General features: G+C 46.3%; 1 protein-coding gene across 4 annotated transcripts in view; it reads right to left on the bottom strand.

Moving 5' to 3' along the window:
- The window catches only part of LOC133359160 (uncharacterized), a 195,292-nt gene that overhangs the window by 153,662 nt on the left and 25,488 nt on the right, over nt 1-16,142 (bottom strand). For all 4 annotated transcript variants that reach the window (XR_009757154.1, XM_061577563.1, XM_061577564.1 and 1 more), the window contains exons 4-5: nt 11,023-11,135; nt 486-608 (exon numbers count right to left, since the gene is read on the bottom strand). Coding sequence is in view for 3 of the 4 variants with exons in the window: in XM_061577563.1 (XP_061433547.1) it covers nt 486-608; nt 11,023-11,135 (236 nt within the window). In the remaining variant the exon portion in view is untranslated. The remainder of the gene's footprint in view (nt 1-485; nt 609-11,022; nt 11,136-16,142) is intronic.

Raw genomic sequence — 16,142 nt, 5'->3', positions numbered from 1 at the left:
GGTGATGCAAGGAACTGCAGGACTCTGCTGCATCAGCTGCTCTAGAGTGGCTCTGTCGAGGTGTGGAGCCCTCCCACTGGTAGCGGTCTCACTCTCTCCTCTATGAAAAAGTCACGTGCTTACTATGTGAGCCTAACCTGTACAAAGCCATGTCAAGTGAATCCCTCACACTGGTAGCGATCTCACCCTCTCCTCTATAACCAAGTCACATGCTCACTATGTGAGCATCACCGATATAGACATTACTCACACACACGACTGTGAATATATTGTACATACAATTATTAAAGTGCATTACATTCATAAGCTGTAATCAGTAACCATGTCATACCCAACAGCACACTGAGTCTGCTCGCTGTGAGTTTGTACAAATGAAAATTCCTCAGCATGGACACATTTTCCACGGACTGAATCAAGGCATTAGATTGGTGATACAGGAACCTGCTGGATCTGCAGAGGCACGTGACTCAGAGGAAGGCACTCACCAGGATCTGAGCTTTTAATGTAAGCCAGCACGTTTTTTGTGCCCCACTCCATGGGTGTCCATAGAGAATCCGGGACGTTGGAGGCATCCGGGGAGACAGACGTCAGCAACTTCATGAACAACTCTGTGAGACAATGCGACTTATCAAACAACAACCTTCATAGATGGTAAAATATTGTTATTTCAATAGCATATTTTGTTGTGATTAACATGTGATATGTCTATAAACATTCCGTCATGTAAAATGTAAGCCCCCACATCACTAAACTTTTATTATTTAGCTGTTTGTCATGACATTTTAGATTATGAAAATAAGCAGATGCAATAGCAGCATAAACCTGCCTTAGAGTAAAAGTGTGCAAAGAAGCGTTAATAGATGTACACTGATAATTATAATTGCATTGAGATAAAAAAAACAGGCACAAATGAATAAAATAAAATTCACAGGTTATACTCTTTGGGTCTTTTGGTAAAGTCACGTAGATAGAAAAATAATGATAAAATAATATCTACGTGACTTTACCGAAAGACCCAAAGAGTATGAATTCCGGCAGTCACGAAAGCTTTAAGTCAAGATTCACAGGTTAATGACATCCTGGAAATTGCTAAGAAAATAAATTCAGGTTAGGAAGAACATCGTCGATTTGAGGGACGATGGCCCTTGGTCAAGAATAATGATGGCTTGGCAGCCAAGAAATGGAATGCATCTGAGAAGATGCATGAGAAGGCAAGGCTTTACAAAGGAAGACCGGGTTCACAGAAGAACATGGTAATTCACACGGAAATAAAATTCCACCCAGGAAGATAAAATTCCACACAAGTCTTCCTGTGTGAACGCTTGTCTGCATGTTTCACAAGGATGTACAGTGAGGGAAAAAAGTAATTGATCCCCTGCTGATTTTGTACGTTTGCCCACTGACAAAGAAATGATCAGTCTATAATTTTAATGGTAGGTTTATTTGAACAGTGAGAGACAGAATAACAACAAAAACATCCAGAAAAATGCATGTCAAAAATGTTATAAATTGATTGGCATTTTAATGAGGGAAAAAAGTATTTGACCCCTCTGCAAAACATGACTTAGTACTTGGTGGCAAAACCCTTGTTGGCAATAACAGAGGTCAGACGTTTCTTGTAGTTGGCCACCAGGTTTGCACACATCTCAGGAGGGATTTTGTCCCACTCTTCTTTGCAGATCTTCTCAAAGTCATTAAGGTTTCGAGGATGACGTTTGGCAACTCGAACCTTCAGCTCCCTCCACAGATTTTCTATGGGATTAAGGTCTGGAGACTGGCTAGGCCACTCCAGGACCTTAATGTGCTTCTTCTTGAGCCACTCCTTTGTTGCCTTGGCCATGTGTTTTGGGTCATTGTCATGCTGGAATACCCATCCACGACCCATTTTCAATGCCCTGGCTGAGGGAAGGAGGTTCTCACCCAAGCTTGACGGTACATGGCCCCGTCCATCGTCCCTTTTATGCGGTGAAGTTGTCTTGTCCCCTTAGCAGAAAAACACCCCCAAAGCATAATGTTTCCACCTCCATGTTTGACGGTGGGGATGGTGTTCTTGGGGTCATAGGCAGCATTCCTCCTCCTCCAAACACGGCGAGTTGAGTTGATGCCAAAGAGCTCCATTTTGGCCTCATCTGACCACAACACTTTCACCCAGTTGTCCTCTGAATCATTCAGATGTTCATTGGCAAACTTCAGACGGGCATGTATATGTGCTTTCTTGAGCAGGGGGACCTTGTGGGCGCTGCAGGATTTCAGTCCTTCACGGCGTAGTGTGTTACCTACTGCTTTCTTGGCGACTATGGTCGCAGCTGCCTTGAGATCATTGACAAGATCCTCCCGTGTAGTTTTGGGCTGATTCCTCACCGTTCTCATGATCATTGCAACTCCACGAGGTGAGATCTTGCATGGAGCCCCAGGCCAAGGGAGATTGACAGTTCTTTTGTGTTTCTTCCATTTGCGAATAATCGCACCAACTGTTGTCACCTTCTCACCAAGCTGCTTGGCGATGGTCTTGTAGCCCATTCCAGCCTTGTGTAGGTCTACAATCTTGTCCCTGACATCCTTGGAGAGCTCTTTGGTCTTGGCCAAGGTGGCGAGTTTGGAATCTGATTGATTGATTGCTTCTGTGAACAGGTGTCTTTTATACAGGTAACAAGCTGAGATTAGGAGCACCCCCTTTAAGAGTGTGCTCCTAATCTCAGCTCGTTACCTGTATAAAAGACACCTGCGAGCCAGAAATCTTTCTGACTGAGAGGGGGTCAAATACTTATTTCCCTCATTAAAATGCAAATCAATTCATAACATTTTTGACATGCGTTTTCTGGATGTTTTTGTTGTTATCCTGTCTCTCACTGTTCAAATAAACCTACCATTAAAATTATAGACTGATCATTTCTTTGTCAGTGGGCAAACGTACAAAATCAGCAGGGGATCAAATATCTTTTTCCCTCACTGTATGAAGGAAAGAAGTCAAGAAGACAAGGGTTCCACCAAGAACGCATGGATTTACACAGAAAAAATAAGGTTTACACATGAAGCTATGGGCTGCAATTCGTAATTGAATGAATGCACGAATGACTAAACCAACAATTTAGTATGTATTAAATAAATAAATAATAGTTAAATGAATGGTCAATTATATTCTATTTTTGAGTTCAGCAATAGGTTCAGCAGTTCAATGCTAATGATGAATTAATACACACTACATACAAATACCAACGTAGCATATTTTTTTAATGCATATAAGTAAATGTATATTTCCAACATTTCCTCCCACACATAGAATACATGTGTAATGACAGTAGAGCCTACATGCGGTTGAGTGGACTAGTGGTCACAGGAGGTAATGACAGGGGAGTCAGCCTACAGTGCAAATGCACTAGAGGCCATAGGAGGTAATGACAGGAGAGTCAGTCTGCAGTGCGAATGCACTAGTGGCCACAGGAGGTAATGACAGGGGTATCAGTTGTGAGTGCGAAGGGACCGGTGGCTACAGGAATGATCGAGAAGGGAGCATGGTCAGGTGGCAGAAGAGGACAGTAGAGTCTGCCGGTGGAGCGAGCATCCAGAGTCAGCAAGAATTATCCAGAAGAGGGGAGTGGCCTTGGTTGGTATATAAGGGAGATGCGCGGGAGACTCGGGGCTGTTGCAGTGGGTTCTCCGCATGATGTCAAGTGAACATGTCTTCAATAAAGTGCCATCTCATAAGAAGCGTGTTAAGTCGTCATTACAACTGGTGTTAGAAGTGGGGTGTTATCATGCCATGGCCGCAAGAATAACTCACCGACGACTTCGGATGGGGAAGAGACCCCCCTGCAGCAGCCCCGGGTGGCGGGGACTGGGTGAGCAGCTCCACAGGGGAAGAGGGAGCAGCAGTGGTAACGAGGAGAGAGGAGGCCGCCCGACAGCAACAAATAAATAAAGAATGGGAAGAGGTAACGGGATGGCTGGACCGGCTGTTAGCAGTGGTCTCGCAGCTCACTGTGCAACTTGCCACAGCTGCGGCGAGAGGAGGAGCAGCGGAGAGCATAGTGGGAGTCCCTGTGGTAGAAACCGTTCAATTGACAGCCGCCATTTTGCAAGATAACTAAATTACAGCTCCGGCGGTGCGGGAAATAATTCGTAGCAGCAGGAGGCGACTGGGGCGCTTTTACCAGAAGGTTCTAGGCAGCGTATCAAACCATGGGATGGTCAGAAGAGGAAGCGCTGAGAGCCTTGCCTACCGCCCTTGACAACGATGCCCTCGAGGTGTTCCGAGCTGTGCCGTAGGAGCGTAGGGGCTATGCTACAAGAGGCGAATGGTAAAATGGTGGCCGTGTTCGATTCCCTGTCAAGTACGCGGAGGAAGTTCCTGCAGTGAAAGCGAGAGCAAGCTGAGACGCCCCTCACTTATCGCAGTGCGTTGATGGTGCTGGGCCAGGTAGTGTACCCGCAGCTGAACGAGATGGCGCTGGATTCTCTGGTGATGGAGAAAATGCTGGTGTTGGTGCAATAGATGGGGGTCGTGTTGCCAATTGTGGAGGAGGAGGTGCAGACCTCCCTGTGGGCGGCCCGATGCCTGCAGACAATGAGGGGATGAACCGGCGGCCTCGTGTGGTGGCATGGTCGGGTGATCTGATGTTGGGTGGGGCCTCGACAGCCCGGTCAGCGGGAAGTGCAGCGACGTCAATGGAGGAGGATCCAGAGCTGGGGGAGGAGGTGACGGCGGCGGTACACGGGTGGCCCAATGCCAGGGAGAGACTTCGCGACGGCCTCAAAGATAGTGACCAAGGGGAAAGGTGACGGCTCTGCAACGAGGGCCCGCCATTGCCTGCTTCAAGTGCGGTCAACCGGGGCACATCGTGCAGGGATGTCGGAGCGACTCCCAGACTATGACGTCGCCAGCATCTATCTTCTCGCCAACGGCCACTCCACAACTATGGCAGGCGAGTCACGGCATGACAGATACCTGGCCCAAACCATCACCTCACACATCTAGGCAGTCATGTCCTCCGGGCTCCATTATCATCTTGCATACTTCGTCGGTCGCATCAGTCGTGTCGGTTGTGTCGGTCGTGGGTGAATGGTGGGTTTCGACTCTAGGCGGATGGCCCAAGTCGGGCATTCAATGGAGGAGGTAGGCGGCTGCCGCAGGCACGTCGGCAGAAGCCGGCTCCATTGATGGGATAGAGGTGCATGTCTTAATTGACACTGTCGCATCGCGCACCATTATGTCGGAATTGATATATGGCATGCTTCCATCGAAATACCGCTGCGTGACATCGGTTGTGAGGGCATGTATGGTGGCTAATGGAGGAAGCATGGGGATCGTGGGCCAGGATGAAATGTGTGTAAGGATTGGAGGGATTGCGATGTCATGGCCCGTTTTTATTTAAAAAATATGGCTGTACCATGCCTTTTGGGTGCCGCCTTTTTGAATAGAATACCACTCAAATTTTTGACGGATCAGAGGTGTATAGAGATGGCATCAGGGCAGTGGTTGTTTTTGTTGGATTCTGTTGGAAGGAAAGTGGATGCAAACGTCGTGATTCAGGCTTGGTGAGGGAATTGGTAGAGATCCCACCAGGCATGCAGATGTTGGTTTTCTTGCGGTACCGCAAGCGGTTGCATTCGGCCGATCCAGATGCGGCAGTTCTCCTGATGCCGTCCAACAGAGCGACCCACGGGCTTGCGCTGGTGGGTGTGCAGACAATCCTAAGAGCAAACCAAGAGCCATTTCTGAAAGTGTTAAATGTGGGAGGAACAAGTGGGTACCGTGTTGGCTCATGCGATGCCTGCGTGTTTTGAGGCGGGAGACTCAGCAGCGACAGATATGGTGGGAGAGGTGGAGTAGAGAGCCGAGTCAGATGAAACATGGGCAGAAACCCTTTGTGACGAGAATCCTAATTTGTCTAAGGGACAACAGGGCGAATTTAAGTCATTCCTGCAGTTTTCAGATGTTTTCGATAAGGGCAAGTTCGACATTGGTCGTACTTCTCTATTGCAGCACCACATTGATACGGGAGACGAAGTCCCTATTCGACCAGAACTCATATCAGATGAGTCCGGTAGAGAAGGAACATGTGAAACAGTCAGCGGACGATATGTTGGCAGCGGATATAATCTTGCCATCGACCAGTCCTTGAGGTACCCTGTGGTGCTGGTGAAAAAGTCAGACGGTAGTCCAAGGTTCTGTGTTGACTTCCGTATTCTGAAGAAGGCATCGGTGTCTGATGCATACCCGCTTCTGCGAATGGACGATTCGTTGGATGCATTGTTGGGTGCTAGTTTTTTTCTATGCTAGATTTGCTGTCCGGGTTTTGGCAACTACCCCTGGATGAGTCATATAAACCAAAAACTGAGTTCCGTATGCCTCACAGACTGTATCAGTTTAATTGTTTCCCTATGCGGTTGCATTCGGTGCCTGCCACGTTCAAGAGGCTCATGGAGTTGGTTCTGGCAGGACTGCAATGGAAATCGTGCCTCATTTATTTGGATGGTATGATCGTGTTTGGTCGCACATTCGAGGAGCATTTGCAATGATCGCGTACGGTGTTATCGAGGGTATGCTCTGCTAATTTGAAATTGAAGCCCACTAAATGTAATGTATTACAATCCTCTGTACGGTATTTGGGACACATTGTGAGCGCATCTGGAATAGCGACAGACCCCGACAAAATGGCGTGTGTGCGGGATTGGCCAACCCCAAAGTCTGTGGGTGAGGTGTACAGTTTTCTCGGGATCGAGTCCTATTATCGACACTTCGTTCCACGACTCGCGACCATTGCAAAGTCCTTGAATGTATTGACTGCCAAAAACCAGAAGTTCAAATGGGGAGAAGAGGAAGAGGTTATGTTTGTCACACCACGTGACTGCCGCTCCATTTTTCTCTGCCCTTCATCCTATACATGGACGTGAATGATCTGGGTATAGGGGCTGTGCTGTCTCAAGTAAAGAATGGAGTCGAGAGGGTAATCGCCTATGGTAGTCGTGTTCTGTCACTGGCTGACCAGCGGTATTGTGTTACCCAGAGAGAGCTGCTGCCAATGTTCTGTTTTATACAGCAATACAGGCCCTTCCTCAATGGCAGAGACTTCGTGGTCCGCACTGACCATGTGGCCCTGCAGTACTCTCTGCGGCTAGACCAACGTGCCGGCCAGCTCTCACGCTAGTTGGAAATACTACAAGACACAATAACGAGGATGTGTTATCTCGGCTGCTTCACGGGAACTGTGTGCATGTGCGTCGGGCGGGGCACGCTGTAAACCATCTGCATCTGTGTCACCGGCAGTCGTGGCTTCTCTGAGGGAAGCAGAGCCTACCGCGGTGCATGGGCATAGAGACAGCACACTGGGGCTGATGCATGCAGAATGGGGACAGCTGCAGTTGGAGGATGGTTCGTTGTTGGCTTTGCAGCATTGCACGGAAACAAAGCGGAATACCCCTGCCTCGGCAGGAATCTCGCGGTTCGTTATCCACGATGGACTTTTGATGCGGTGGGATGGCGTCACCCATCATCGGTGCCTGGTGGTCTCCACTTCCCTATGGGGTATGCTGACGCGTGTAGTGCATCACATTAAGCTACTGTACCTTGGACGCTGTAAGACACTTTTGACCTTGCAGTGAGATTTTTATTGGCCTAGAATGTCGACCGAAATCCATCACTTGGTCGTGGGTTGCATGGAGTGTCCACGCCAGAAGCCCCCGTTGCAAAAATCTTAGCCCCCTTTGCAGTCCATCACGATGTCCCGTATCAACGAATTGGTCATACTAGATATCCTGGGTCCCTTTCCCTGTTCACAAAAGGGTAACAAATTTCTCCTTGTGGGGTGGAATATTTTACCAGGTGGCCAATGGCTTGGCCATTACCAGACCAGACAGCTGCATCCATTGCTGACGCATTCCTACACGGCTACGTGTTGGACAAGGGTTCCCCAGAGCAGCTTCTCCCTGACCAGGGTCCAAAATTTTCATCTAAGCTGCTGCGGAAGGTGTGCGATGCATTGGGTACTAAAACGATTAGAATATCCCCATACTATCCTCAAATGGATGGGATGGTAGAACACTTGAATAGGATGATAACAGCTATGCTCTGTCAAGCAGTGAATGAGGCACAAACAGACTAGGACTTGCATGTCCCAAATAAATACGGGACGTATCCGTGCTGCTGCAGGTTACGCTCGACCGGGTGTCGGAGGCACATGCTGTGGAAAGGGAAAATACTGCCAGGGCACAAGCCGCTAATGAGAAGAGCACAGGGTGGCGTGAGCACGTGCTTCCTTTGAATGTCGGTGACAGAGCGTGGCTGCATTGTCCTCAGGTGCCGCTGCGGACATCACCTAAGTTTCACCACTCGTGATGAGGACCAATCGAGATTGTGGAAGTCAATCGGCCACAGTGCGTGCGAGTACAGGCGGGGCGTCGTCATTGGTTTGTCCACCCATCACGCCTCAAACCATACTTCCATCCCCGCCCAAATGCATTGTGCTGCCAACAGAACGCAATCTTCTGAGTCTCAGAGGCCCACAAGAATCCACCACATGCGGTGGACCGGCGTCAAAAACCCAGTCGAGTACTTTACGGCTGCGACAGCAGCCCTCCAAACCACAAAGTGGACTTTCGATTCCCAAGGCCAAACATTTTTTTGTACGTATCCCACTACAGTTGTTGTTGTTCATGTGAGGTGGCTTGCACCACTTACTCGTCATATTGTATTGTTGTTGGTTTCCATGGTCAAGCGACGAGTTCTTTCTATGCGGATGTGGTTTTTCATTCTGTTGTAATTGTTGAATTATTTTTTAGTCTTGGTATTAGCCGGGACGGCCATATTTTTAAGAAGGGGAGGGAGGGGGTGATTTAATGGCAAGAGCCTACATGCGCTGTGAGTGGACTAGTGGCCCCGGGAGGTAATGACAGGGGAGTCAGCCTACAGTGCAATTGCACTAGTAGCCACGGGAGGTAATGACAGGGAAATCAGCCTACAGTGCGAATGCACCAGTGTCCATGGGAGGTAATGACAGGTGTATCAGTTGTAACTGCGACGGGACTGGTGGCTACGGGAATGATGGAGAAAGGAGTGTGGTCAGGTGACGGAAGAGGTGGGTAGAGTCTGCCGGTGGAGCGAGCATCCAGAGTCAGCAAGAATGAACGAGAAGGGAGGAGTGGCCTCGGTTGGTATATAAGGGAAATGCACGGGAGACTCAGGGCTGTTGCAGTGGGGTCTCCGCCTGATGTCAAGTGAACGCGTCTTCAATAAAGTGCCATCTCAAGAGAAGCGTGTCAAGTCGTTATTACACATGCATATAATTTCATGTATACACAATTACATGCACACAATAAAAATGCAGTATGGTTGCTGCAATGTGACAATACTAGAGAAAAGGTAAAATAGAACCGGCACAATAATATTGTTCAGTTTGCTATATTGTCATATTTCTAGAGAATGACTCAGAAGCGCCAATGATTAGAAGACCTTTAGCAGGCTTCTGTTAGTGAACTGCTTTTTTTATAAACGTAATGACATGTATTTGTAGCACATAAAGAACACGATGAAAAAGTTAAATAGAATTACAAAGTAGATTTTAAAAATATCATGGTAATGATCATATCATTATATGCAATATTGTATCATAAAATAAGTGATTGCAGCAACCCTAACATATACATGCATGGGTGAAAGATATCTGCTGAGTGCATCACAACCTCAATAATCTTGTGCTCCATGCTTCTATGTCGAGGTATTGCCCCCTATTCCTGGACAATAACGTCAGTTTGGTTAAGAAAGTCTACATGTGTACTGCACACACAATGACTTAGTCCTAAAAAGTGTTATTTCATGATTGGATGCTTCAATAGCGGGGAATGCCAATGTTCGTGAGAGCCATTCCTCCTATTGGCCATCTGTCAAGTCTGCAGGTCCCTTGATCACTTGCGTGTTTATTTCCACGCACTTACTAGCAGTCATTAGCAATTTTTTGTATTCATTATATTTTACATTCTCACATTACAAGCAAATAAATCTACAGTGCCAAACCACGTGCTATTGTGTTTATTACTTACATCGTGGGGGGAAGGGGCAACTTCCTGCTATGATCCATATTTGTTTTTAGCCGAGGCTTTGTGGTAGTTTATGCCAACATGTTTTTCATTAAGCCTGAACCACAATTACAAGAAGCATGGCAAGAACCTCCCTCGTAGTTAAATAAAAAAAAAACGACCATGGTACTGGCTACAAAATACCGAGGTGTAACTTCCTCCTGTGCTTATATCGGTAGGGGGAGATTCCACATTTTTAGCAGTGGGCTGTATGTGATGGTTTTTTTCTGGTGTGTGCGGTCATGGGTGGAGGGATTTAGAGAACCTACTATATTTGTTGATAGTCTGCTATTTTAATTATGGTTTTGTAGCTGAGGTGATCCAGTGCAGAAAAGTTAAAATGCATGTTAACTGAGTAGAATCTTTTCATGTATTTAGGAGTTCTTTCTATGCTCTTATAAAACTAAAAACTGATGCACTTTACATAACGTACCTGAAAACCTTGCATGTTTATAATGTGCCACAAAATCACTCAGGAACATGTCGTTTATATTAATGGATTAATGCATTAATTCACGTGCAGTCATGCTTTAGCAAATCCAAGTATTTGATGCATGTTTACTAATTTAAGAAGCATAACTGAAGTTCACAGACTTTGCCCTTTAAAGGAAGAGAAGTGCTCATGGCTGCGTGTAAGCGCTTAAAGACAGAAGTGACCAATCAGGGAGCTGCACATTTGACAGATGACCTAAAAGAGGCATGGCTCATACAGATTTGCATTGCCAGTTATTTACGTATATTACCATGAAATATCATGCCAAATTAATGCGTGCACAGTGTAAATATGAGATGTGTACAAAAGCTGCCATGTTAATGAATCACAGCCGAGGATTCAAACAGAAAAACAAGGGTTCACATAAGAATACAAGGATGCACACACAAACATAATAATTCACACATAAATACTTATTGTGACAGAATGTGTGGCTTGTAGTAAGGGGCAGCACTCACCTATCCCCCCTTCCTTGTGGAAAGTTTTTGCAAGGACAGATCTCTCCTCGACGTTGTATGGATCACGGATGTTGCTCATCCTCAACAGGGTTGGTATGGTGGAATTGTCAAACCTATAAAACATGATTGAGGATGAGAGTTTTTTAAGACAACCCTCTGCTATCATACATATTAAATCACGTAAATTCCATTACTACACCATGTGATTTTTAAAAAGTGTGTTTGGATATGGTTTTCATGACCAGTCAGACTTAAGCACCCTAAACCGATTCATCATCATCAGCCATGTTCAAACTATTACTGGATGAAGGATTCCCCAATCTACCACCACCTGTTATGACTGTGCAATGTAATAATCCATACAGCGCCTGTCCATCAGAGCCGCTTTGAATAGCCATAGTCTTATTCATATTCTTGGTTCTTTCGGTAAAGTCACGTAGAAGGGAAATAATAAAAGAATATTAATATAAAATAATACAAATTCTCACGACGTTCCGACTGCAACACAAGCAATCATCATTAGGTGTGAAATCCACAGAAAGAAAATTTGAAAAAAGTGGCGGTTTTTTCCTAACGTCAGCACCATAGACAGCGATTTGGCAGTTTGCCAGATGGACGAGTCCATCTATATTCGGAAAAAAGGAGGGGGGAGCAGAAAATGGAATGCGGTCTGAAAGTCACCGTAAGCGTGAACACAATCAATTAAGACCCGAAATGGTTGATTTAATCCTTCCAATGATTGCTGAGCCAGAATCCATCTTCTCGGTTGAAATTGTCGCTGTTTGTATATGTGAATAGCCTCATTAACGAACCTCTCATGGTAGCCAGATGGCTTGCAAAGAACCTCTGTCATGGAGAAATCAATGTCATGTGAGCCCACTGAATTATAACAGTGATCTGCCACGGCCGAGGTGTTGTTCCTTCCGTGTTTTAGGTCTGCATTATGTTCACGGATGCGGTCAGAGACATGTCGTTTGGTTTCTCCAATGTAACAGCTACCACAGAGGCAACTCAGTTTGTAAATGCCAGGGTACTGTATGTCCGGAATCACATCTTTTACAGACGGAACCAGATCACGGATTTTATGTAATGTGTTGAATCGGACCTGGATCTTGTGTTTATTCAAGATTTCGGAGATCTCTTTTGTGATCCCCGCAATGTAGGGTAGGTGATAGTTTTGAATGGCTCCTCAAGAGGGTCCTTTTTCATGGTTGGAGTGATGGCTTTGCGGATTGTGTAGTTGGAGTAACCATTAGCCTTAGGAGCTTGGTGTACGTGCTTGAGTTCACTGGCAATGTGTTCCTGGTCAGAGATGCATTGGGCTCTATGGTGCAAAGTCTTGATTAGGGAATTCTTCTGCTCCAGCAGCTGCTCCAGCAGCTGCTCCAGCAGCTGCTCCAGCAGCTGCTCCAGCAGCTGCCCCAGCAGCTGCTCCAGCAGACCCACCTCTCTCTCTGCCAACCCCCCCCCCTCTCAATTTAAGGCCTCGACACAGAGACATTGGGTCTCTGTGTGTCTATGTTGTGTGTCTCTCTCTGTGTGTCTGTGTTGTCTCTCTCTGCTTGTGTGTCTGTCTGTGGGTCTCCGTGTCTGTGTTCTGTCTCTCTCTCAAATTTAGTTCTACCTGATGACGGTTGCTTGTGTTGCAACCGAAACGTCGTATTCTATTATTTAATTTATCTTCTGTCTACGTGACTTTACCGAAAGAACCGAAGTGTAATTCCTGCAGTCAAGAAAGCTTCAAATCAAGTTTGATACGTATATTATTATCATAAAAGATGCAACAAAAGCTATTCAGACAGACTACTTCACAAATTAGGACAATAATTGCCGGTCTCTGCATATACAATATCTGTAAACCGCCAACAAAAACCTGGCACCTACCACCATTGTAAGTGATGCAACATCCCATGATCTACATAGGCGACTTCAATAGCCATCACACTATGTAGGGCTACCTAGTTAACAACCTGGCAGGCAAACAATCCTGCATTGGGCATCTGCACAAAACCTCTTCCTCGTTTTTGATGCCAAGCAACAAGGCATATCCCACTCTGCACGGTGGAATAAGGAATATAACCCAGACCTGTGCTTTGTAATCAAAGACAAGAATGGCAAGCCTTTGCCCATCATGTGCAAAGTCCTGCCTTGTTTGCCGCACAGCCAACACAAGCCCATGGTCATCCATGTTGGCCACGAAATCCCAGTAATCACCAGCACACCAAGACCCCACTGGAACTTTGGACGGGCAAATTGGCCTAGTTTTATGGCTGCGGTGATAAAGAACATCAACCACATCTCCATGAACCCTGAAAACTTTGAGCAGTTCATCGCGCTCATGAAGAAAGTTGCCAGGGATCTGATCCCGCGGGGCTATCGGAAGTCATACACCCCTAGCTGGACTGCGAAAAGTGAAAACCTACTTCGAGAACCTCAAAGCACCGGCGACCCAGAGATCGCCACAGCCCTTCTGCAGTTACTAGATTCTGCCAGATGAGCAAAGTAGGCAGCAATGATGGAGGCTTTTGACTTCATGCACTCCAGCCGCAGGGCATGGTGTTACTGCGAAAACTCGGTGGAGCAGCACCCTCAGAATATCAAACTCCTAAGGCAACTGCTATTGGAAAAGCGGCGCAGCTTCTTGACAATGAAAAAACAATCGGAAGTCAAAAACAAGAACGCACAGTAAAACAATTCGCAAAAACATACACTTTCCACCAGTGTCAAAAACTCTCCTCTGTTTGCAGCTGTGCTTCTGGAAGAAATATATGTCGCACTGACGGTAACAAAGGCAGGTAAAGCCACAGGAATATATGGAATTTACCCGGAATTCCTAAAACACCTTAGCAGCAAAAGAACCTGGCTGGCAAAACTTTCTTCAAAAATCAGCAAGCTACCAAGACTTTGAAGAAACGCAAAAGTCATTGCTCTCCTCAAGCCAGAAAAAATATGCTGATAACCTGCACAGCTACAAGCCAATCTCTCGTCTTCGTACAGCCTACAAGCAACTGGAGTGAGTACTGATAGCTCTCCTCTCTCCTCTCTTGGAAGCCACCATACCACCTAAGCAGGCAGGTTTTCATCTACAACAAAGCTGTCGTGACCAGGTCCTCGCCTTGACATCACACATCGAAGCCGGCTGTCAGCATAAACAGAAAACAGCGGCTGCTTTAATAGCCCTGTCCTCTGCATACGACACGGTGCGAAAAAACGGTTCGCCTCATCGCCAGTATGCTCAGTAACTGAAATTTCGTGTCTATCTCGTAAACCAGATCAACCTTCCACGAACTCTACAAAATTGCCCACCGCAGAGGTCGGTATTAGCACCAGCCCTGTTTAATCATTATACCAGCGACCACATTAAGCCGCAAGTTCATTTAGGCAGACAATATAGCACTGGCCAATCAAGCGACGACACTCAGCGCAGCTCAAAACATCTTGAACACCGACCTAAAGAAATTGGAAGATTCTATGGGAACCTCATTTGCCAGTAAAAATATGATAATTGTTTTTTTACCCTTTTATCTGGCAACAAAACTGACACCTTTTTACAAGGAGTCATGTTTGCATAGACCGCAATACCTGCAGTCATAATACAAACAAAAGAACATAACTCTGATAATGTGCACTGTCCTTGAAGTTGATTGGTCCACACCCGAGACAGCTTTCCTTAGAACCTAGTCTCACATGGGTTGGACCAGATGACGCCAAAAGGCGCACAACTCAAAGACAATGCACCATCAAAGTATGAGAGCTCGGGGCAAGCATCTACACGATGGGAACCTCATTTGCCAGTAAAAATATGATAATTGGTTTTTTACCCTTCTATCTGGCAACAAAACTGACACCTTTTTACAAGGAGTCATGTTTGCATAGACTGCAATACCTGCAGTCATAATACAAACAAAAGAACATAACTCTGATAATGTGCACTGTCCTTGAAGTTGATTGGTCCACACCCGAGGCAGCTTTCCTTAGAGCCTAGTCTCACATGGGTTGGACCAGATGACGCCAAAAGGCGCACAACTCAAAGACAATGCACCATCAGAGTATGAGAGCTCGGGGCAAGCTTCTACACTATGGGAACAATGCACCATCAGAGTATGAGAGCTCAGGGCAAGCATCTACACTATGGGATGCTTGCCCCGAGCTCTCATACTCTGATGGTGCATTGTCTTTGAGTTGTGCGCCTTTTGGCGTCATCTGGTCCAACCCATGTGAGACTAGGCTCTAAGGAAAGCTGTCTCGGGTGTGGACCAATCAACTTCAAGGACAGTGCACATTATCAGAGTTATGTTCTTTTGTTTGTATTATGACTGCGAGTATTGCGGTCTATGCAAACATGACTCCTTGTAAAAAGGTGTCAGTTTTGTTGCCAGATAGAAGGGTAAAAAAACAATTATCAAATTGGAAGATTATTACTACTCCTGGCGACTTAAGCCACATCCAACTAAGACAGCATCCCCAGCATTCCATCTCAACACCGCAGAGGAAAAAAGTACGCTGAAGATCGCGTTTTGTGGTAAAACGTCACCAATGGCCCACTCCCAAAATACCTTTGAGTGGTGCTCAATCAAAGTCTCACTCTCAAGCAACACATTGAGTGGTTAAGCAACAAGAAGAAAACCCGCATGAACATTATCCATAAACTGGCAGGAACCATACACCTGAAGACGGTCGCTTGTGTTGCGATCGAAACGTTGAAACGTCGTGATCTATAATTTTTTCTACCGACGTGACTTTACCAAAAGAACCAAAGAGTATGGATTCCTGCAGTCACGATAGCTTCAAATCAAGATTGGCAGGAACCAGTTGGGGCTGTGATGCGCAAACACTACGGACTGCACACTCGCCCTCGTTTATTCGATGGGAGAGTATTGCTCATCTGTGTGGGGACACAGTGCTCACACTCAAGTTATCGACACACAACTAAACATCGCAATGCGTGCCATTTCAGGTATGCTGAAGTCGATGCCGACCCAGTGGCTCCCAGTGCTCACCCAGATTGCTCCGCCGCATATCCGTCGTGAAACAGTGGCCGTCAGGGAGTACCAAATAAATTCTCGTCAACCCGCACCTTGCGATACATCTGGACATAAACCCAGTGCTGCCTGTTCGCC

Source organism: Lethenteron reissneri, chromosome 64 (genome assembly GCF_015708825.2).
Source record: "Lethenteron reissneri isolate LAM-NWPU_2019-01 chromosome 64, ASM1570882v1, whole genome shotgun sequence".
Taxonomy (NCBI): Eukaryota; Metazoa; Chordata; class Hyperoartia; order Petromyzontiformes; family Petromyzontidae; genus Lethenteron; species Lethenteron reissneri.
Note: the sequence above shows the minus strand (reverse complement) of the source record. Positions and strands in the feature narration are given on the sequence as shown.